The 22,298-nt window shown below is 37.2% G+C and overlaps 1 protein-coding gene across 10 annotated transcripts in view; it reads right to left on the bottom strand.

Moving 5' to 3' along the window:
- The window catches only part of slc8a1.S (solute carrier family 8 (sodium/calcium exchanger), member 1 S homeolog), a 297,009-nt gene that overhangs the window by 25,129 nt on the left and 249,582 nt on the right, over positions 1–22,298 (bottom strand). For 3 of the 10 annotated variants that reach the window (XM_041564369.1, XM_018265143.2, XM_041564370.1), the window contains 5 exons: positions 17,731–17,837; positions 14,484–14,504; positions 12,146–12,163; positions 12,010–12,051; positions 8,039–8,107 (listed from right to left, as the gene is read on the bottom strand). In XM_041564369.1, the coding sequence (XP_041420303.1) occupies positions 8,039–8,107; positions 12,010–12,051; positions 12,146–12,163; positions 14,484–14,504; positions 17,731–17,837 (257 nt within the window). Of the gene's footprint in view, positions 1–8,038; positions 8,108–12,009; positions 12,052–12,145; positions 12,164–14,483; positions 14,505–17,267; positions 17,372–17,730; positions 17,838–22,298 lie in introns of all 10 variants that reach the window. The other 7 variants (XM_041564373.1, XM_041564371.1, XM_041564372.1 and 4 more) reach the window with 7 other exon arrangements.

The following is a 22,298-nucleotide window of genomic DNA, read 5'->3' as shown; positions in this document are numbered from 1 at the left end:
TGCTGGTAGAATTCTGTTGTTTCTACCTGTATACCTAACAATTCAGCTCTACACTTGTGTATTGAAACAAACAAACTTTCTTGGAAGGGTCTTTTCCAAGAAAGATCATAATTGTTACGTCGATATGGCCACCTTATGTGACTATGGTACAGTTAAAAAAGAGCAGTTACTTTATTCCTATTATGGGCAGAGCGTAAACTTTTTTCTAATAAAATCTAATAAACTTAAAGGGCTGCCATAAATCATTCTGGCTGGAAATTGTTATGGGAAACTCAAGGAGCAGAAATAAATCAATGTGGAAACTAATATAACTGACTTATTAAAAACGTATTAACAAAAAAAAAAAAAAAATCTGCTTTTAACATACATTTATAAGGCCGTGGTACATTTGCAACCCCGCAACCTCATATATGCAGAAAAATATCACAGTGTTTCATTCTCTGATTATCTTGGCAGTGAAATGAGGTTTAGGAACAGATTTTTTAAGGGTCTTTTCGAATTGGTATTTGGTGTTAATCCCCCAATTCGAATGTAAATTAGAATGTGAGATTTATCGCCCTGGAAACAGTTCCAAAATGTTAGGCTCCGTGGTGCTCGCTGGAACAACCCCGGGCACGTGCAGTTTTCTGCTGATAGGAGCACCGGCCCGGGGTTTCAGCTAAATAAATACATTCCCTTGGGTGTGCCTAACATTTGCCACCCCCAAGTGTGAAACAACTTTCCTTCTATGCTAACATTTGCTCCAGTATATGAAATGGAGATTTTTACACAAAAATTTTTTTTTTATCACCAATAATGTACAGTAAAACATGTGACGTGTACATGTCAAGTATTGCTCCTTTGGGAAACCGATATGTCAAAAAAATCAGATATGTAAAAAAGGAAGGAAAAGGTATGACAGGTATTGCTGTATATGTACTGTATATCACATGTATACTCATTAAACTCTCATTGGCGATATACCCAAGGTGGCTCAATGAACCAATGAATAAGTACTGAGCTAAATGAGGCATCATAATTGGGGAGGCTGAGTTACATGGAACAGCCTGGACATAATAGGTTCATGCCCTTTCAATAGGGAAAAGCTACCATGGGAAACGGAGGTATCCAGAGAACCAGCCTGTGTTACCAAACACTGGGTATTGACCGGCTAGATTTAAAAGCTCTGGGGAAAATCTCAAAGGTTTTCCAGGATGACTAACAGATGTTTCTAAAAATTCAATGCAAAGTCACTTGTCACATTTACACGTATCTATCAAGATGATAATAGAAAAAGACCAAACGCATCAATACAGCCACACTCGATTGGACAGATGGATCAATACTTATAGGGTTACACAACAATTTCCTTTTTCTTTTCGCTCAAAAAAGATTCTCCAACAGTTTTTGCTATACAGGCTACTAATCACGATGCTAAGCAAACTTCTCCTATTATAAATACAGGTGTGGGACTTGTTATCCAGAATACTCGGGACCTGGGGTTTTCCGGATAAGGGGTCTTTTATGGATTACCATACCATAAGTCCATAAAAAAATTTGAACATGAATTTTGATATTTTGTTTCAAAAAGGATTAATTATATCTAAGTTGGGATCAAGTACAAGTTACTGAAAAAAAGGAAATCATTTTCAAAAATTAGAATGATTTGTTTATAATGGAGTCTATGGGAATGGCCTTACCCTTTGAGCTTTCCTGTGTAGGGTGTAAACTTTACATGCATTGCCACGAGTAGTGATTCCAAGAACTTCTTTATTTTTTTTCCCTTAATCCACAAGAACAAAATCCACATTGGCGCCTATAATGTGATCAAACTATTTCATAAGATGATGACAGTTAACTACATGAGATTCCAACAAATCTCATCGCATCTAACAAAACAAGACTTTGGGGAAAATTCACTAAAGGGCGTATTTTCACCTGCAAAGGCTTCACCACAATCCGCACCACTTTGCCAGGTGCAAATTCACTACGCTAATTCACAAAAATGCGAAGTTGCGTCTCTGTAGCCGGATGCTGGTGAAGTTTCACTAGCGTTAATTCGTTAGCGCGAGCATTTCATTGCGAAACTTTGTTAGAGGCAACTTCGGAAAATAAATCGATCCGAGTGCCATCCCGGCGATTCACATTCTAGCCGTGGAGAAAGCATTTCAGGGAGATTAGTCGCCCGAAGAAGAGGAGATTTGTTATTATTACAAATGTCCAAGGAAGCAAAATAAAGACCAAACAGATCTTTTAATGCCCTAGACATGAGCCCACCCTAAAACAAATGTGGCATGCCCCTCAAATGGTAAAAAAAAAGTTGAAATAAAATTTTTTAATAGTTACAATTTTTAAAGACAATCTGCTTTAAAATATGAAAAAAACGCCATAGTTTTAACATTTTTATGACTTTTGGCATACAGGATATGATGTCACTGACATAAGATTGAGGAGGGTATAGCTTCATCTTATCAGTTCACCAGGTCTAAGCTGGATAAGGAAACGCTGACGGAAGAGCAATAATCGTATGAACATTTGTTCTAATAGAAAGTTAAAGTAAATAAAAATGGTTATAACGTGGATCCTTTCCGATAAAATACATTTATATGTATTTTGGGCAATTCAGATATTGTTTATGCTCCTTTTCTACATAATCCCAACTCAATTAGCTCAAGTCAGAAAGTGAAGTATATTTCCCTTTAATTTGTGTCTTCTATTTTTTAAAGGACCAGTAACGCCAAGTAATAAAAATTTATATTGTATATATATATTTTATATGTATACAGTATGTTTTGTATCTGTTTATACAAACAGATGAAACTAAAACTATTTCTTGGCAACAAATCTATTTTATACAAGACCTTCCTGTGTAAGAACTGAAACCATTTTATTGTACACAGCTTATCTATTAGTTGAATGTATATAAATTTGACATTTTGCCCTATTCAGCTTGAATGGTTGCCACCCATGGATACAGACCACCTATTTATTACTTATTTCTATAGATATACCATGACCTGGATGAATGAGAATATTTTTTACTTCCTTGTTTTGTGACAAAAAGTCTTGCGACTTCCCTCCCGGACCCTAATTTGCATATGCAAATTAGGATTCGGTTCAGCTGGGCAGAAGGATTCGGCCGAATCCTGCTGAAAAAATCTGAATCCTTCCCGATTCCCGAACCGAATCCTGGATTCGGTTCATCCCTATTCTTTATACTATTAAATGTTCTTTTAGTTTCACGCCTTGCAGCTTCTAGCTTTATTCCCTAGTTTTTATCATTCTATTTAAAGAGTTCCAAACACTTTTACCCCTTTTAGAAATATGTTTTGTTATTTAAAATGTACAGTATCTTTATAGCCCTCCTCTGAATAGTTTAGATTTTATTTATGTCTTTCACCAAGGCCTCACACTCTTTCTGTCTGCCAATGGCCAAGGCTCATTCATTTAACCCTGTAAGTGATGGAACACCTCTTTCAACATAGGTTTCAGTGTTATCTAGTGTTGTAGATTCTACAATTTGTGGCACTTGAAGGGATAAACCATCACCGTTACCGATATTCCATATATAGAATACAGGCAGTGCCCGGGTTACATACGAGATAGGGTCTGTAGGTTTGTTCTTAAGTTGAATTTGTATGTAGGGGAAAGATAATACTTGATCATGAGCTATGTTCATGTTTTGTAGCTGTCACCAGCTGAATTGTATCCTCCCTGTGTGCCTTTAGCACGAGTGCTACCACAAACATAAACTATTGCTAAAATCACTTGCTAAAAATCAGATACAATATATATTTATTTACTGATGAAAATAATACAAATGTATCTATATATATGAACAATAAACTATCTTTCTAAATATTGTATGAAAGTCATTTATCAACACTGGGCAAATTTGCCCATGGGCAATTACCCATGGAAACCAATCAGATTGTTGCATTCATTGTTCTACTTGCAGCTGGCTTTAAAACGCTAATCACTGATTCGTTGCTTTGGGTAACTGCCTAGTGGCAAATTCGCCCCGTGTTGATAAATGAGCCCCAGTGAGTGCTAAATATAAAATACAGGTATGGGATCCATTAACCAGGAAGCTCCAAATTCCGGAAAGGCTGTCTCACATAGACTTTTTTTTTCCAATTAATTCTGTAATAATAAAATAGTATCTTGTACTTGATACAAACTAAAATATAATTAATCGTTATTGGAAGCAAATCCAGCCTATTGGGTTTATTTAATGTTTACATGATTTTGTAGTAGACTTAAGGTATGAAGATACAAATTACAGAAAGATCCATTATCTGTAAAACCCCAGGTCCCAAGCATTCCGGAAAACAAGTCCCATACCTGTACTAAATATAAAATAAACACAAGCAGTTATTATTCACATACTGCTCTAAACAACACACTAAAATAGCCGTTCCATACGGGTGCACCAGTGTATTTGGCATTAGCCATCAGTGATATGGAAAGAGTCATCTTTAACCAGTTCTTACAAGTCTTTTATCATTTTACATGCAACCATAGAAAGACAAAATTCCAACTATTATTTATTACCCCTATAATCTGGGGGGGGGGAGTCTTGGAGTTAATTGGTACTTTGTAACTATTTTCTCTGGATTTGATCACAGCTGCACTATTGCTAGGCTACTGCCTTGGTTTTGCATTTACCGTTCCCTCCATCATTTTATGCATGCTACAGTACAAAGGCTAGCCACTATAGTGCAGACATGAAGCAAGCCTGCTGGTAGATACTATGCTCCCAATGTGGACATTGTTGATTTACTAAAGCCTTTAACTGCTCTATAATCTGAATACAATTCCCTAGCAGCTTTCAGCTTGGGCTCCAGGTCCCAAATGGCATGGCATTTATTGATTTCTTCCATTTGATTAAATTAAAATGTTCAGTGCTAAAAGCACACTTTTTAATGTCTTGTCGTTTTACCATCTGTGGTCATAGCGCTGCTGATGGAAATAATGGCTGTCGGAGGTTTTATAACACAGTAAACATCATCTACAAAGGACCTGGAATGATTTATAGCTGGGCTACTGCTGATGTGAAGATCTCTCAATGAACTGGGAACCTGTGTGTTCAGCTGTTTCTATTTATCAAAATCCGAATTTCTCTCATTATTTTCTGAAATATACTCTGACCAAATCCACACCGACTATTTCCCCTTATTTATCAATACATTTTCCCAAAACATTCCAGTGGGGAAAAAAAATCATGAAAATCGTACCAAAATTCAAATGATACCTGTTTTTCGGATTCTTGCCCAAAAACCACTAAATCTTCGGATCTATGCACGAAACCCAGCGGAACTTCTCCCATTGACTTACTGTATATATAACCTCGGCAGGTCTGAGATGCCGGGTTTTTGGATTCTGACTTTTTCCATCCACAGGGTATGATAAATCACGGAAAATTCAAGTTTTTTGTTTTTTAAAAAAACTCGAATTTTCCAAGTTTTTGGCATTCAGACTTTAATAAATAACCACTACGTGTGCAATATCATAGCCTAGTGATTGCTGCTCCCTACGCTTGGAAACCATATGGAGAGGAACACAGCAGAAAATAAATATATTCATTATTGTATTTATGCCACATGTGAGATCCTCTGTTGTATCTGTCCTGTTAAAGAGACTCCAGAGAAAAATTAGAAATACTGCAGGGATCAGGCCAACACAAGGACCAAAAGATCTATAGGCTATTACTCAGATATTAATCGGCCCTTTTTTAGGAACTTTAAAATGCTACTACAGGTATGGGATTGGTTATCCGGAAACACGTTATCCAGAATGCTCCGAATTACAAAAAGGCCATCTCCCATTGATTCCATTTTAAACAAATAATTAAAAATTTTTTACAAATGATTTCGGTTTTTCTCTGTAATAATAAAAAGTACCTTGTACTTTGATTCTGTTTTGGACCTACAATACACAGAAAGGATAGTCCAGAGCCTCTTTAAAGGCCATTATATGTTTAATTCTCTTGCTGAAATGTGTTAAGTGAAAGTACATATGCTAGGATAATTTTACGCCATTTATTTTGCCATTCAAGAAGTAAACTCAGGCTGCGGTCCCTGCAGCAGATATGGTTGTATAATTACATTTTTAAATGTTTACGACTGGTCACACACCCAGATGTGAAGTCTTTGCGCTGTTCATTAATACTGACAAACCATATGTTCCTGCCTGTAACTGCTGGAAGCAGTTGGCTCTCTGTAGTGCTGGATATTAGCTGAAGTGCAGAACCTCTTGTTTAAAAAACTTTTTTAATAATCTCTTAATATTGTTTAACCCTTCATTTGGACTTGGGATTTACTGTCATTTGTATGGTGGCAATAAATGATGCAAGAATAAATTGGCCTGATATTAGCCTAACAAATGGATTCATCAAGGACCATAATGTTGGCTAAATCATGTTCATTTATTTAAGACTTTTTAAGTCCATCCTACATTATAATACAGATATGGGACCTGTTATCCAGAATGCTCAGGACCTGCGCCTATCTGGAAAATGGATTTTTCTGTAATTTGAATCTTCATACCTCATTACCCAATAGGCTGGTTTTGCTTCCAATAAGGATTCATTATATCTTAGTTTGGATCATGTACCAGCTACTGTTTTATTATTATAGAGAAAAAGGAAATCATTTTTAACATTTTGGATAATTTTAAAAAAAATGGAGTCTATGGGAGAAGGCCTTTCTATAATTCTTAGCTTTCCAGATAATGGATTTCTGGATAATGGATTCCATGCATGTACTAACATTTCTATCTGTATCCAATATCCAGGGTTGGACTGGCAACGAAGTGGCAAATTCCATAAGGGCTGCTGTAAGATGCCATAGACACTAAGGGGCCCATTTACATAGCTCGAGTGAAGGAATAGAATAAAAAAAAAACATCGAATTGGCTACTTCGACCTTCCACTACGACTTCGAATCGAACGATTCGAAATAAAAATTGTTCAACCATTCGATAGTCGAAGTACTGTCTCTTTAAAAAAAACTTTGACCCCCTACTTCGCCACCTAAAACCTACCAAAGTGAAATGTTAGCCTATGGGGAAGGTCCCCATAGGCTTTCTAATGTTTTTTAGGTCGAAGAAAAATCGTTTGATCGATGGATTGAAATCCTTTGAATCGAAGGATTTAATCGTTCGATCAAACGATTTTCCGGTCGATCGTTCGATCGAACTATTTGCGGTAAATCCTTCGACTTCGAAGTCGAAGGATTTACATTCGCCAGTCGAATATCGACGGTTAATTAACCCTCGATATTCGACCCTATGTAAATATGCCCCTAACTATTTATTGGGGCTATTTGGGCCTTTGTGTATCTGAAATTACAGGGTCTATTTTGACTCCCAGTTCAGACCTGCCAATAGCTCTCATCTTTCTATAAAACTACATAATGTCCCACAGCTTGGATGTTTGGAGGGGTATGGGGATTACAGGGCAGAGAAGCATGAACATCATATAGGGAGGCAGATTTATCAAAATTTAAATTTGAAAACTGTCAAACCATGAATGTGCATGTAAAAAAAACCTTCAAATGAATGCAGTGATATCACATTCTACCATCATTTACAACTCCTACTGACTTCTATATGAACTTGCCACCTTTATTGCTGTATTTGCGTTTTTATGCAATTTATATATTTTCTGAAACTCGAATTCTCGATTTTCGCTGCAGATAAAACCTGAACTCAAATGCTTATATTATTTATATTTGTTCTGTTTCTGCTACTGTGAATATCTGTCTTCAGTCATTTCTATATCCCGTATACATGTATGTACAGTATATCTAGTATGTAAAACAGGCATGTATGCATACTATCAGTGACTCCTGCAACACTTGCTGACAATTTACAGGAACCCCGAGGACTTAGAGAGTCCTACTCCCATTCTGGAGTGCAATTCAGTATAATGAGTAGTACTTATGAGTGATCCCATTGAAAAAAAAAGATAATGACAACACAGTTGCTGTAGAAACACAGGTGCTAATTAAATCATATTACCATAATAGGGTGGGGGAATAATAAAGGAAATGAATACCTGCAATGGTGATTACAGTAGATGGTATAGGATGATCTCTAAATTGAACCTTCCTCAAGACAGGTTTCCCTAGCAAATCAACCAAGGAAAGTTAAAAAAGCAATTCGACTGGGTAGAGACAATGAAGGGACTGACACAAGTGCTGTTAGTGTGTAAAATTTTCTCACAGTCATGCACACACTTGATTTCTGAGCAGTGGTGTAACGTGGGGACCACAGGCTTTGGGGCAAAACCTGAACCCCCAGTCTGGCAGACCCCCAGCAAGATATGCTCCAGGTTAATAATCCTACCCTCAGGCCTCCTATAGTAAACTGTAGTAACCTTGTCAGGTCCTACTGGGGTGAGGAGCGGGAGAGAGAGACAGTTGCACCACCTGCTCCCCCCGTAGTTATACTACTGTTTCCGAGAGGACTAGTTAGTCAGAGGACTAACTAGAAAATGATGGGCTCAGGTGTAAATTTGTGTTATGCTCTCTTCTCAGAAAAATAATAAATAAGAACAAAAACCAGAACCCTACGAAAACATGTAAAAGTCAAACTATCATTAATGGCAATTCCCGGCACAAAACAAAGTATCTGGAAACCCCAGGATACTAAATGCCCCCCATGTCAGTGTCCAGTCTAAACAGTTCCCTAGAGCAAACACAGCGACCTTTAAGTATCTGTAGACATTGGGGAATATTTAAGTCTCTGTAGACATAGGGGTATATTTATCAAAGAGCGAAGTTAGAGATCACCACAGTCCTCTAAAGTGAAATTCCGCTACTCTCCATTCATTTCTATGGGATTTTGAAAGTGTATTTATTGAATTCGCTTGATTTTCCCCCGAAAAGCTCAATTTTTTTTTTGATTTTTGCCCGAAAAGGTTGGATTTTTGGGCTAATTCCAGAGCAGACCACAGAAACTTCAAAATAGGATAGGAATCTCTGCCGCTGACTTATACACAACCTCGGCAGACGGCAGATTTTCGAATTCGGGCTTTTTGCTGCACCGCCTTTTAAAGGGGTTGTTCACCTTTGAGTTACCTATTAGTATGACATAGAGACTGATATTCTGAGACAATTTGCAATTGGTTTTCATTTTTTATTATGTGTGGTTTTTGAGTTACTTAGATTTTATTCAGTGGCTCTGCAGTTTGCAATTTCAGCAATATGGTCGCTAGGGTCCAAAACCTAGCAAACATGCATTGATTTGAATAAGAGACTGGAATATGAACAGGAGAGGCCTGATTAGAAAGATGAGTAAATAAATAAAGTATCAATATCACTACATTTGTTGCCTTACAGAGCATTTGTTTTTAGATGGTGACCCCCATTTGAAAGCTGGAAAGGGTGAGAAGAAAAATGCAAATAATTCAAAAACTATAAAAGAATAAATAATGAAGGCCAATTGAAAATTGCTTAGAATTAGCCATTCTTTAAAATACGAAAAGTTAACTTAAAGGTGAACCGCCCCTTTAATAAATCTTGAAAAATTCGAGTATAAAAAAATTTGAGTTTTGCCCCAAAAAGCTTAGTAAATAACCCCCAACAGAGTGTGCACGTATTAAGCAGCATTTAGCAGCACTGAGCTTGCCTGCAGGTTGTTTCTGCATGACTCTGTTCGTGTAGTTAGTTGTGAGTATTGACTATGGCCACTTGGACACTGCATTTACTATAACATACTTGTAAAGGTATGGGACCTGTTATCCAGAATGCTCGGGACCTGGGGTTTTCCAGATAAGTTATCTTTCTGTAATTTGGATCCCCATGGTAAAATATTATATAAACCTTCAATAAACCCAACAGGATTGTTCTGCCTCCAATAAGGATTAGTTATATCTTAATTGGAATCAAGTACAAGGTACTGTTTTATTATTAAAGAGAAAAGGAAATCATTTTGAGAATTATTTGTTTAAAATGGAGTCTATGGGAGATCTGCTTTCCGCAATTCTGGATAACGTGTTTCTGGATAATGGATCCCATACCTGTACCCACATTTCAGAAATAGCAGCTGCAAGAGAGGACTTCTCACAGCTTTCATATCCTACAGTCAATGAAATGGTGACCGCTCAAGACTCACCCCACCGCATCAATCTCTCCAATAAGATCTATGAGCTCCATGGGCTCAGCCACCAGTTTTCCGACTGTCATAGATCCAAAGAAGTAGTTCAGGCGGCACTCCGGATAAATATAAAGAGGTTTATTGTATCATAAAGAGGTTTATATATAATCAATATATATGTATATATATTTATCCGGAGTGCCGCCTGAACTACTTCTTTGGTTTCATATCCTACAAACTATTTCAACTTGGAATTAACCTCTCCAACGGGATCAATAGAATGGTTTCAGTTTCTGTGTTTGCCTATTTGTCTATTTTCCATATGAAGTACTAATAGCAAAGATGATTTGGGGCATTAGCCTTCTTTCTCCATTGGAATGCAGTAGATTATACCATTCCTAAAGAGGTATTTAAAAGCCTTCCCTCTATAAACTGTCAATCCCACTATCTAAAAGGAATTAGCACAGTTAAAGACCCTTGCATGTTGAGTTAATGGAGAACTCATTACTCTGCGTCACCCTTTAGGTTATATTTATACATTTTAAGCAATAAAAACCTGTTCATTAAAATCACATTTTCCATCCTACTGAATGTAATAACATATATTGCTTTGCTTTATCGGTTTGAAACAGTATATTTCTCCATATTATACATACATGCTATTAAGCAAGTATCTAGCACATACTGTATACTAAGAACTAATCCAGTACATATACGAAATCAGTGACCTCCTATAGTACATTTATCAGAAGAAGTCAAGGAATCTATGATTGATCAAGAGATAATTATTTAAATATATAATGGTTCTCTATTGTGTCCCTTTAAAGGAACAGTTTAGAGTAAATAGAAAGGCTGTGCAACAAAAAAATGTTTCTAATATAGACAGATGAAGATGCTGCTTTCTACATTCCGACAGTTGCTTCAGATGTAATGCAGTTTTTACCTGTGACTTTTCTTTCAGTCCAATTATATCTTGACGCCTGCGATTCTGTCCAACTTGTCGTCTGCGTTTTGTCGCCGGGCACCGATCCAACGAAAAACGCTTGCGGAGTCCAGCCCTAACTCAGCGACTTTAAGTGAGGCCACGTGGGACATAATTGTTCAGTGAGTTTGCAATTGATTCTCAGCATTCAGCTCAGATTCAAAAGCAAACACCCTCAAGTCTCTGATTGGTTACTGCCTGGTAACCAATCAGTGGAAACCAAGAGAGCTGAAAAGTAGTGTTCTGGTTCTCTATGTTAGACATCTAGTCCTTCCAGCCTTTATACATTACATTTTTGGCTAACTAACTATATTAGAAACATTTTTTATTTTGCACAGTCTACCTAGTTTTTATTTTTACACTTAACAATTCCTTTAATATCAGATTTAACATTGCTAAGCCATTCTGTCCTTACTTGGAGAGACACTTTGATTAAGCTTGCATGCTATATAAGAGGGATGGAGCTATGATGTGGTCTGTGGTGCTACTGTAGGGAAAGCACTAACTATATTACTTTCCAAATCGTCTCACTAAATTATCTGGACAAAGCCAAGAGACAAAGCCAAGAGCAGCATTATGCCTAATGAAAGTTCCCATGAGCCAACAGATGGCCCTTGTATTGGATGTGCAACACATTCAGCAATATTCCCATTCCAAAATCCAAAAATATTATGAGGTAGATACAGGGATTGCAAGAAGTCACCCCTTCTCTGAGTTATGAGATCTCTTCGGTTAACTGTTCATCTTATGTTAAGAGTTTAGTCATTCACAATACGTCTGTCAGTAAAATCCAGCTTGACAGTGGGGAATCATAGATAACACCATGCGGGAGGCTACACTTCCCAATCACAAATACCCCCCCTTCTTTGGCAGAATTAAGCACAAGTGACATTAACACTGCACAGCAACACCAGTGAGTGCTCAAGGGCACTGTGTTAGATACAAACCTGTATTTTTCTGGATTACGCTCTTACCATATAATATTTTTCCTTTATCGAGAAAAAAATAAGATCCACAGAAAAATTTAATTTATTAAACAGACTCATTTTAGATGTAAAACAATAAAGCTAAATCAGGACTTACCTGTGATAGTGAAGTCTCCTACAATGTTCAGAAAAAGAAAAAAAAGGACATAATTAATAGCTGCTTGATTGGAAAGAAGCTTCAGTCACCCTAAAAGTATTCCTCAGTGTAGACACAGAACAATGGCTTCAGCTAGAAACAATAAACGCTATTTTCTCGAGACAAGGAAATTCATATTATTTCCCTGCAAGGCTCCAGTTATACAGATATCCCTAGTCCCTAGTCTATTCCTAAAGCTCTTTTCACACCAGCATCTCTTATGTTTGTACTAGACACAAATATATCGGAGAGTTTTCCATTTTTTGTAACCCGAGGTCCTACAAACATGGGCCCTGTCCACCCAAATTGCCAAACGGCAGGACTTCGAGATGCCCAGAAGTCTATTTTTATCATGTGAAAACTCTAGCATGGGATTCAATTTGAGGAGAAAAACTTTTCTCCAAATTTAGTTCCAATGACTTCAATAGAGTTTTCAGAAGATATGTTTTTCTAAATTGAATTGCATCTCAAATTGAATCTCATCCATTTTCATATGAAAAACCCTTTTCTCACTGAATTGAATGTGGCCCTACAAGAGAAAAGACTTGGTGGAATAAATACAGTGGAACACCCGTTTTTATGTTTGCTAGGAGAATGCTTAAAACAAATGTACATTTGAACAAATCGCTCAGGGTTTCTGCATATTGGTTGTGGAACAGGAAAATCTGAAAAAGGGCTAGTGAAAAGCTATGAAGTAGCTATTGGTTTTGGAATACAGGTGGGATTTACTGATTTGGGTTGGAAGATATACCCTAACATTGAGATAGCCAAGAGCTGTTGGGTATGAACTAATGAAACAACCAAACTAATTCATTACAGTACAGGTTCAAAATCAACATGTCTGCTTTGGTGCTGGGGGAAGCAGAGTAAACAAAAATATAAACTGGGCACCTGTAGTGCTTTATTATAGGTGATTTCAATTAAACCGCACTTACTCTCTTTGCCCAAATTACACTTGGTTGCATGTCTTGAAGTCTGTTCACAAAAGGCTCCACCAAGATATACAAATTTTCTTCCAATAGACAGCACTCCAATTTCAATAAAACCGTCTGTAATGTTTACAGGACAGCAACATAATGCAACGTTTCAAGTGGCACTTGACAAAGAGTGAAGTGCCACTTAAAACGTTGCATCATGATGCTGTCCTGTAAACATTACAGACGGTTTTATTGAAATTGGAGTGCTGTCTATTGGAAGAAAAATTGTAGTGCTTTATTATAGGTACAGTGCAAATGCTAGCACATTAAGGGGCAAAAAATTAAGTCTTTAGAGCCCCATACACTAGGCACTTGCTCCATACTCAAAGCCAGTGGATTACTAGACAGTAGGTGCATTATGGGCAAAATGATGGCCTGTATCCTCTGTTTCACATATACACACATACAGTATACATATAAGAGCACTACTGTGCTCTTCCTCAGGAGCCAGGGCACTAGTGATGTGCGGGTCAGGAGGGTTCTACCTCGCACTGCTCTTTTTCTGCTTTATAGCCGCACGCCTGCAAAACCCGACCCGCCCATCACTACAGGGCACATTAGTGCTTGAAACATTGGAATTTTTTTAAAAAAAATCACTTATTTACATTAGTTCCAGAAGGAGCGTGGTATATTTTGGTTTTTATTTAAATTTTACCAGCACCTGGGACAGCTGACCTATACAGCAAACGGTAGTGCTCCTCTCTGTCCCTATATACTGTGTTTGTGTGTGTATATATATATATAATTATGAAGAGGACCAGCACTCCGTTTCCAAAACTCAATAATTTATTGTAGTGTCACAGTGTCTCCAACGTTTCGGCCCACTTATCCTTGATAAAGGCCCCAAAGTCGGCCAAAACGTGGTCCTCTTCATAATTATCTACATATTATCTACATAATTTATTTTTTAAATACATAATTATTGCTCTTTAGAAGAATTCATCATATAAATAGTGTTGGTACATTTTCTGCAAACACTACCGGCCCTGCTAAATCTCTCATTTAGTCCTGCTGATTCACTGTTCCTTTGTGTTATGAAAATAAATGCAATGTAACTGGTTGAACCTAACCCAGCATACATTTACAATGATTGCAAAACAACGGTGCTGGATGTTTATATGTATTTTAGGAGATTTTAGGCTTGGTTCTCCACATTACAGAACAATCCCCGGTCCACCAGGTGTCTCGGATTGTATATTACATAACTGCACATTTTTTTCAGGCAACATATATTTAAGATAAAACAAAAATGTAAGGCAATTGCTTTCAGGAAGGCAGGGATACAGAAGGCAGAAAATAAAGGGAAAAAATGAAATGCTTACCAAGTTCATTTAACAACAGGGCTGTGAAGAAAGCACATAACAGACAGACAAAGGATAAGAGACACAAATGAAAAGTGAAAATGAAGTCCACAGAAAGTAGCTCAGTTGAAGAGGTAAATGGCAATTTAATAATTCTAGATAGGTAGCATCACTAATAGAATGTTATTTTTTATTTATAATTAATTAGCTGTTAAACTAGGAATGGGTCAACCTATGTTGCTTCAGTGTACCATGACCTACAACTAACAAAATGGCTCCCCAGTCACAAGAAGTACATTTTCCCTCACTCGAATGGTTAAAATCAAATTGTGCATTTTGGCTTATATTTCCTTCTCAACAAGCATCAGGGCATTTTATTATTTTATGTAGAGTGACACTCTATATCTAGGGTTGCCACCTGCCCGGTATTTTACGAACCTTACTGCTAAAAATGAAGCTAGTGCCCAATGTTATTTATAGGGAAAATGCATTAAAATATAGGAAGGCCGGTATTTTTTTCAAGAAAAGGTGGCAACCCTATCTATATCATATATGTTTGTTTGTGAACCCAACCCTCTGTAATAGAAATAATTATGAAAGTAATCACTAAATACACTAACCTCACTTAAGCTACGGTACAGTTTAATTTATAATTAAAAAACAGATCACAAAAAGCCAAATCGTAGCTCAGGGCCATCTGGCAGTCATGAATTGGACAGACATTATCTACTGGGTAATGTCAGCCTCATTAAATTGTGTTATGGTTCTAAAGCAAATAAGCAACCTGTCGTTTTTTAACAGGCAGCCAAATATCTATTGGCACTGTATTAACATAGTCATGATTGTTGTGTATTTCATAGCAACGATTGCTTGTATTATATCCAGGGATTTACAAGATTATATTAGCTAACATGATAGTATATTGCCTGAATTATTTTATTTTGGGGCTAAACTGAAATTAAAGTGCCTTAATAATTATATTTGACATGTGTATCAGGCTTAATTATCCAAAATGATTGTTTGGCTAGGTGAAGCTAATGTCACTGGATAAAACAAAGGGAAAACTAGTTCCTCTAACTTCCTATAAAGACATGTAGCATAATGACAGCTAAGGTTAGATGCATTGTTTATACTGAGCCGTGGTTTGGCTTACCATGTCTTACCGAATTAATAAAACCCACCCAGTGGAACAATCTTCTAAGCCCAATTGCAGGCTGAAATGGTTTACATGTGGCTTATACAGCTGTTTCACATGTACCTTTTAATTGACTGGCCATAGTAAATTATGTTTGCGACATGCAACTCAGAAATATTTTATAATTACATGCATATTAGAATTTTGTTTGAAAAAAAAAAAAGACTGTACTTTTTTTTTAATGGAATTAAGTTGCTTGTGGATTTTAATAGTTTATTATACCAGGCACATGCATGTTAGTTAATTTTTGTTTGTATATTCGTTTAACTAGTAGTTAAATGAATACACAGTCATTTGTACCTGATGGAATCCCTGCTCCAATATAACAGGCTCTTACTCATATACAAGAGACTGAAAATTGAAAATCTTTAATGCTATTCTCTATGCTGTGTTGTTCTATCTTTGTGTTGTTCTATCGTTGCAACACTGTCAGAGTAGTAACTGGTTTGAGCTTAAAAACTGAGTTTTAGGAACAGATTTATCAAAGGTTGAATTTTCTGAGGTTATTCTTCAATATATATCCGATCGAATACGAACAACCCGAAAATTCAATTTGAAACAAGTTTTCCTCCGAAACAAAAACTTGAATGTCAGGAAGACAATTAATATCTTCAAATGGTTCAACTGACCTTTGCCATTGACTTCTACATAAACTCAGCAGGTTTTAGGTGGTGAATATTCAGATTAGAACTTTTTCCAGGGTCGAGGTGTGATAAATCTCACATTCGGATTTAAATTTGAGTTGATGATTTAAAATTTGAATTTGTGAGTTTCAACCAAAAAGAAAATCTAAATTTACCATTCCAACCTTGATAAATCTGCCCCTTACTGTCATATTATATTTCTATATATAAATGTGCACACTAAAGACAAAAGCACATTAACTAAGGGAATTGTAACCAGACAATATTTTGTAACTTGAGTCCTTTTGGCTGAGATAATGATCCAGCCATAATCCTAATATTCTGGTCAGTATGCTGCTTAAAGCCTTAAATAGTAATATTTTGCAAATTATTAAGGGGAATCTTATTTTTCCAACCATTTGAGGTGTTGCAAAAGTATTGTTTTAAAGGTTAACCCAATAACAGTGCCAACAAGGGTACGTTTAGTTTTCTATCCATTGGTGGGGCCAAGGAGAAGCAAATATGGTAAACTTAAAATACATTATCAGATGGCTACAGCATTGTCTGCAAAACTCTAGGCTTGTTTGTGAGTGACTTTCATATTTTAATGGATGGGACTGGATTTTTGGAAATTCCCTGTAGTTAATTCTGATATATATTTGAGAGAGACTACATGGAACTTGGCAAACCAAAATTAGTAAAGGAGTTATTAAAATGAAGCCTGATGGTGCAGATATGTTTAGTAAATAAATTACTTGAATTTATATATATTATAATATATATATATATATATACATATAAAATCAAGACTTGCTGAGCTCTAGATGAGAGGATAAACAAAGAGCTGGCTAAACTTAGAAAGCTAGGCTTTGAAGAAATTGCAAAGAGTTCAGAGGCTAAGCGAGAGGATAGAGCAAGTGTGAGAGTAGAGAGTTACAAACAGAACAGGAGATTTTCTCGTTGGTTTGTTTTATTATACTCTCACACCTTTCATTCCTCTTCGTATCCAGATTGGTTCTTGAATCACAAGGAAGAAATTGGACTCTTTGTCATACTCCTCTCTGTCAAGAATTTTAAGGGTAATGCACTTCCTGTGGGGACACAAGACAAAGGGAAATGGATGGATGGAGTCACACATACACATGCTTTAATATCAACCTAGTAAAATGGTTGTTATGAAGTTAAGAGCAGAAAATATGCACACATCAACTTGAGTATGTCAAAAGGTACTTGTATATCTGTACACTATAAGAAGACTAAATAATTTAGAACATATAGTAAGTTATATTCCGTTATTGCGAGGGGAAGATTAATCATTCTAAATCTATTTCCCTTTTCCATACAAAAGACAGATGTGTGCACTTGATTCAATGGTTTGAGTAAGCCATTCAATTGTGACATGTCAAGACGTGATAGGGATTAAGGCTGAGCCTTGGATCAGATCCCCCACCTTTCTTCTCACTCATCTCCAACAGACGGGGTTCCCCAATCTCAAGGAAGAAGGTCTTGTTTTTCTCATATTCCTCATCATCAATTATTTTCACTGATATGGTTTTGCTGCAAGAAGAGAAGGACAGATTGAAGAAAGGAAGCACAGGAGAAAGGAGAGGGGAAACAGCAAAATAAAGTTGGCAGTTGGAGAATGCAAGGAAAAAGTGTTTAGCAAATGCCAGAGACAAGACAGAAAATAAAAGGGGAAATGTAATAAGTAGCCTTACTGGGAAAAAATGGCACAATGCAAAGAAAGATTGCAGGAAAATGTTTGCATATTTTGCATCTAATTTTTAATGTGATATGGTAAAAAACAGGTATGGGACCTGTTATCCAGGATGGTCGTGACATGGGTTTTTTGGATAACGCATATTTCCATAATTCAAATCATAATACCTTAAGTCTACTAGAAAATCATGTAAACATTTAATAAACCCAACATGATTGTTTTAGCTCCAACGAGGATTAATTATATCTTAGTTTGGATCAAGTACAAGGTACTGATTTATTATTAGTGAGAAAAAGTAAATTCTTTTTAAAAATTTAGATTATTTGATTATAATAGTCTATGGGAGACGGCCTTTCTGTAATTAGGAGCTTTCTGGATAACAGATCCTACACCTGCTCAATAATATTTGCAAACCTTTGCACTTTTCCTGTCAGCAATGACTATTTTTTCCAAATAATGCTGTTAACATTTCCCCTTTATTGCTTGGTTGTAAAATACCAGTGAAAATATTTGGGGGGGGATTAAATTTTTAGAGATAAATTCATTTTGTGTTTTTGTCACAATGAATCCTCAGCCTAGTAACCGCTGAACTATACATTTTACAGTGAATCAAATAAAAACATAACAGATCGATATTTTCCACTTGGCATTCATACAGAAAATCTTTCAGCACATTATTCTATTTCACCAATTTACATACAAAACTAGTGAAAACTTGCAGTACTTTTGTGATTTCCCTTTTGGAGAAGAATCCAAAAATGTTCCTGTGTTTCAAAATGACATAAAAGTATAACATGGCAATACAAACATTTTTAAATACATACAGTTTTAAAAGCTTGATTTTATTTAGAATATTGTAAATATTGTAAGGAAAGGCAACTCTCTCAGGCATGAACCAAATGATAATTTTAGAATTCAAATACTTCAGTAAATGTTTGGCCTCCAAAAGAAATGTAAAACTTGACAATTCTCCTCCAAAAATGGCTCATGGAGCTCTATATTCTATTGGTAATTTGGCAAGTCCCCCCACCTAACCAAGGATACATGGGAACATTTCTGAGTAAGCGTTCAACTCATTGCAATACAGCAGTTTCCCACATTAAAAACTCAGTTAACATTTACGCAGGTAAAATATGACTATGTTTTCTTAACACAAATGTCACCAGTAAAAAGAAGAATTGCAATTAATACAGGTTGATACTAGTTATCCCATGGGATAAAGGGAAGTGGTGAAATAGTAAAAAATCCAATAGATCATTACCTACAATTGGATAATTTAGTCTTTAGTCTCTTTTCATTTATCTTCTGCCATTTCATTCTTGGCAGCAGCTAATGAACCACAGTACAGCTGGTAAACTGGGGGAAGAAATAAATGGAGCTGGCAGCATTCCTACAGATAACACAGAAAACCTGGTAATTTAGAGCATTGCAAAAAGGCTAATTATTTTGTTATTGCTTATTATGCATCAGACGTCTTTTACGTCAAACACCCAATCTCTTCCTTACTGCAAAGCTGGCTAATAATATTAAATGACAACAACAACATATTGTCTGGAGCAGCTGAAAGCCTGGGGAGGGCAATGAACTTCTGATCTGCTTATCCTAAACTAAATGTTCACTGCCATCAAATAGCAAATGACTCCATGATTAGCAAAACATTTCCCAATAACTTTCTGTATCTGAATGTGCAATCACTCGATTGCTCTGCTTACAGATGGACGGCGCAGCAATTGCCATTATCACTCTCCAATCAAAAGATGCTTGCCGAGTTCTAACATAAGCACCCCACTTCAGGAAATTACGTCTGCAGGTTGTTTTCAAACACCAGTGAAGTCTTCAGAAAGCCTGTGATCTATTTCATCTTGCCCATGGTGAATCAAAGCCCAATTAGGTCTGTAGTCCAATATAATTCAGAATCCCTGCAGCAGGTCGAACATTGCCTTTTTAGTCCTTGGGGAGCTTTAAAAGGACCAGCTAGCAAAACAGTGGCACAAGGATTATTTCTTTTAGTAGTGAGAGCTAGTAACGTTAAAAGCCACATTTCCAGGATTTTAACTGAAATGTTATCTCAGTTAGTGTAGTGAAACCAGTTGCACTTTTCACTCTATTGACGCCCAGCTAAGCCCGATGGGGAGGCATTGGGCATCAGACCCAAAAACACTAAAATCAAGACAAAATTGTCTTCCATTGCACACGCTGCTGCACAATTAGGAAAGACAGGAAGTGAAAACAATGGAAGTGATGCAAACATGGCAGCCCGCTACCCTGCTCTGTAGCTCTGTCTTGAGATCTGGAACAGGGGTGCTGGGTAGGGATGAGCAGTACAAATAGGCGGATAGAGGAAGGGCCACCTCCGAAGGAGCCGAGTATCACGTTGGTACTTGACGTCATCACAGCACGCGCTGGTCATGACTCCATGGGAGCAATGGGAGATTATATTCCTGGATTATCAGCGGGTGCCACTGGCAGTGCCTGTGCAGAGAGGGAGCCGGCGCATTGCGTAAGGTTGGCACATCACACCACACACCGTGCTCGATTGTTCCTGCAAATACCTCCCAAGAGCCATCCGGATTTGCAGTGCTACCTGACCGCACCGCACTGATTCTGTTGCACACAGTGAGTGACTGGCTTCTGCAGCTGTTCCACTTCCGCACACTTTCACCCCAGGCCCCAGCCAGCTGAGCCAGGCACCCTTATGCACACTTTCTCTAACCTCCTCCTGGTCTATCTATCATCTTACTCTCTGTCTCTGCCTATCAATCTCTACTTACCTTTCTCTCTCTTTCTATCCCTCTGCCTTAGTATGAATGCAAGGCCCCCTGTAAAAAATGCTGATTTCTAAAGCTGACTGGCACCTTTTACAGTGCCCATTCATTTTGGGACCCACTGTCAGTTACTGCAGAAATATTTAAAAAAAAACCTGTGGTCCCTCTGGCTTGGTCCATTGTCACTACCAGTCACCTTAAATTCTTGGGGTATTTATACATGAAGTAATCTCTGTGCCATCCTGCTATGCCTTCTTTGGGTATTTATATATGAAATAATTTCTGTGCCATCCTGCTATGCCTTCTGGGGGTATTTATAAATAAAATGATATCTGTTTAATACTACATGTATTAGGGATGCACCGAATCCACTATTTTGGATTCGGCCGAATCCTTCTCTAAAGATTCGGCCAAATACCAAATCGAATCCTAATTTGCATATGTAAATTAGGGGTGAGAAAGGGAAAACATTTTTTACTTGCTTATTTTGTGACAAAAAGTCATGCGATTTCCCTCCCCGTCCCTAATGCATATGTAAATTGGGATTCGGATTCGGTTCGGCCGGGCAGAAGGATTCGGCCGAATCCTGGATTCAGTGCATCCCTAACATGTATGGGACATGTTATCCAGAATGTTCCGGACCTGGGGGACTTTGGATATGGGATCTTGCGCAATTTGGATCTTCATACTGTATAGTATAGGTATTCAATGGAACAGGTTGATCTGTAATTTTTCACCCTAGGCTTATACTCGAGTCAATACGTTTTCCCAGTTTTAGTAGGTAAAATTAGGTACCTCGGCTTATACTCGGGTCGGCTTATACTCAAGTATATACGGTAATTGAAATAGAAGTGAATGGTTTAGCTCTCCTTGGGGTATTGTAACCACCATTATGCTCAGAGTGAAAATTACTGCCTATGGCTAGTGATGACCGAATCTGTCCTGTTTTGCCGAAAAATATGTGAAACTGCAGAAAAATTGTATATCGGTGGTCCTGTGTTTTTGACCACCATTGTGCTCAGAGTAAAAACTACAATATATGCCTATCCCACTTCCCATGCTGAAAAGCACCAAATCAGGTGTCTCAATGCGGTGGTCCTCCTTCACGGCTCTTTCTTCCGAAAGCAACGTAGCTAAAGTGCAAAAACTCAAACCTACAATTTCCTTTCAGGGTTTTATTGTAGATAGAGGAATAAGCACAAGTACAAGTTGCTTTCCTGTTCTGCTAAGTTGGCATTTTTTCGCTGGAACTTAAAAATATATGTTATTGCAAATGTTTTTGAACAGGTTGGAAAAAGCAATCTCGCTCACTTCTGGGTTTGCAAGAATTTATGGAGCAGAGAAACAACAAGACTTGAGGAGTAATAAGGAAAATTGCTTACCGCATGAAAATAATGAAATTCAATATCTGCAGAGCAGTATTCAACTGTTTTGTGCCTAATTCATTAAACCAAACTATGTTTTAGTGCAATATCAGTCGCCCCTCAATTGACAAAATTCCAGTCTAGGAATTCATTTTTATCTGTCTCCAAT

The sequence above is a fragment of the Xenopus laevis genome, chromosome 5S (genome assembly GCF_017654675.1).
Source record: "Xenopus laevis strain J_2021 chromosome 5S, Xenopus_laevis_v10.1, whole genome shotgun sequence".
Lineage (NCBI taxonomy): Eukaryota > Metazoa > Chordata > Amphibia > Anura > Pipidae > Xenopus > Xenopus laevis.
Note: the sequence above shows the minus strand (reverse complement) of the source record. Positions and strands in the feature narration are given on the sequence as shown.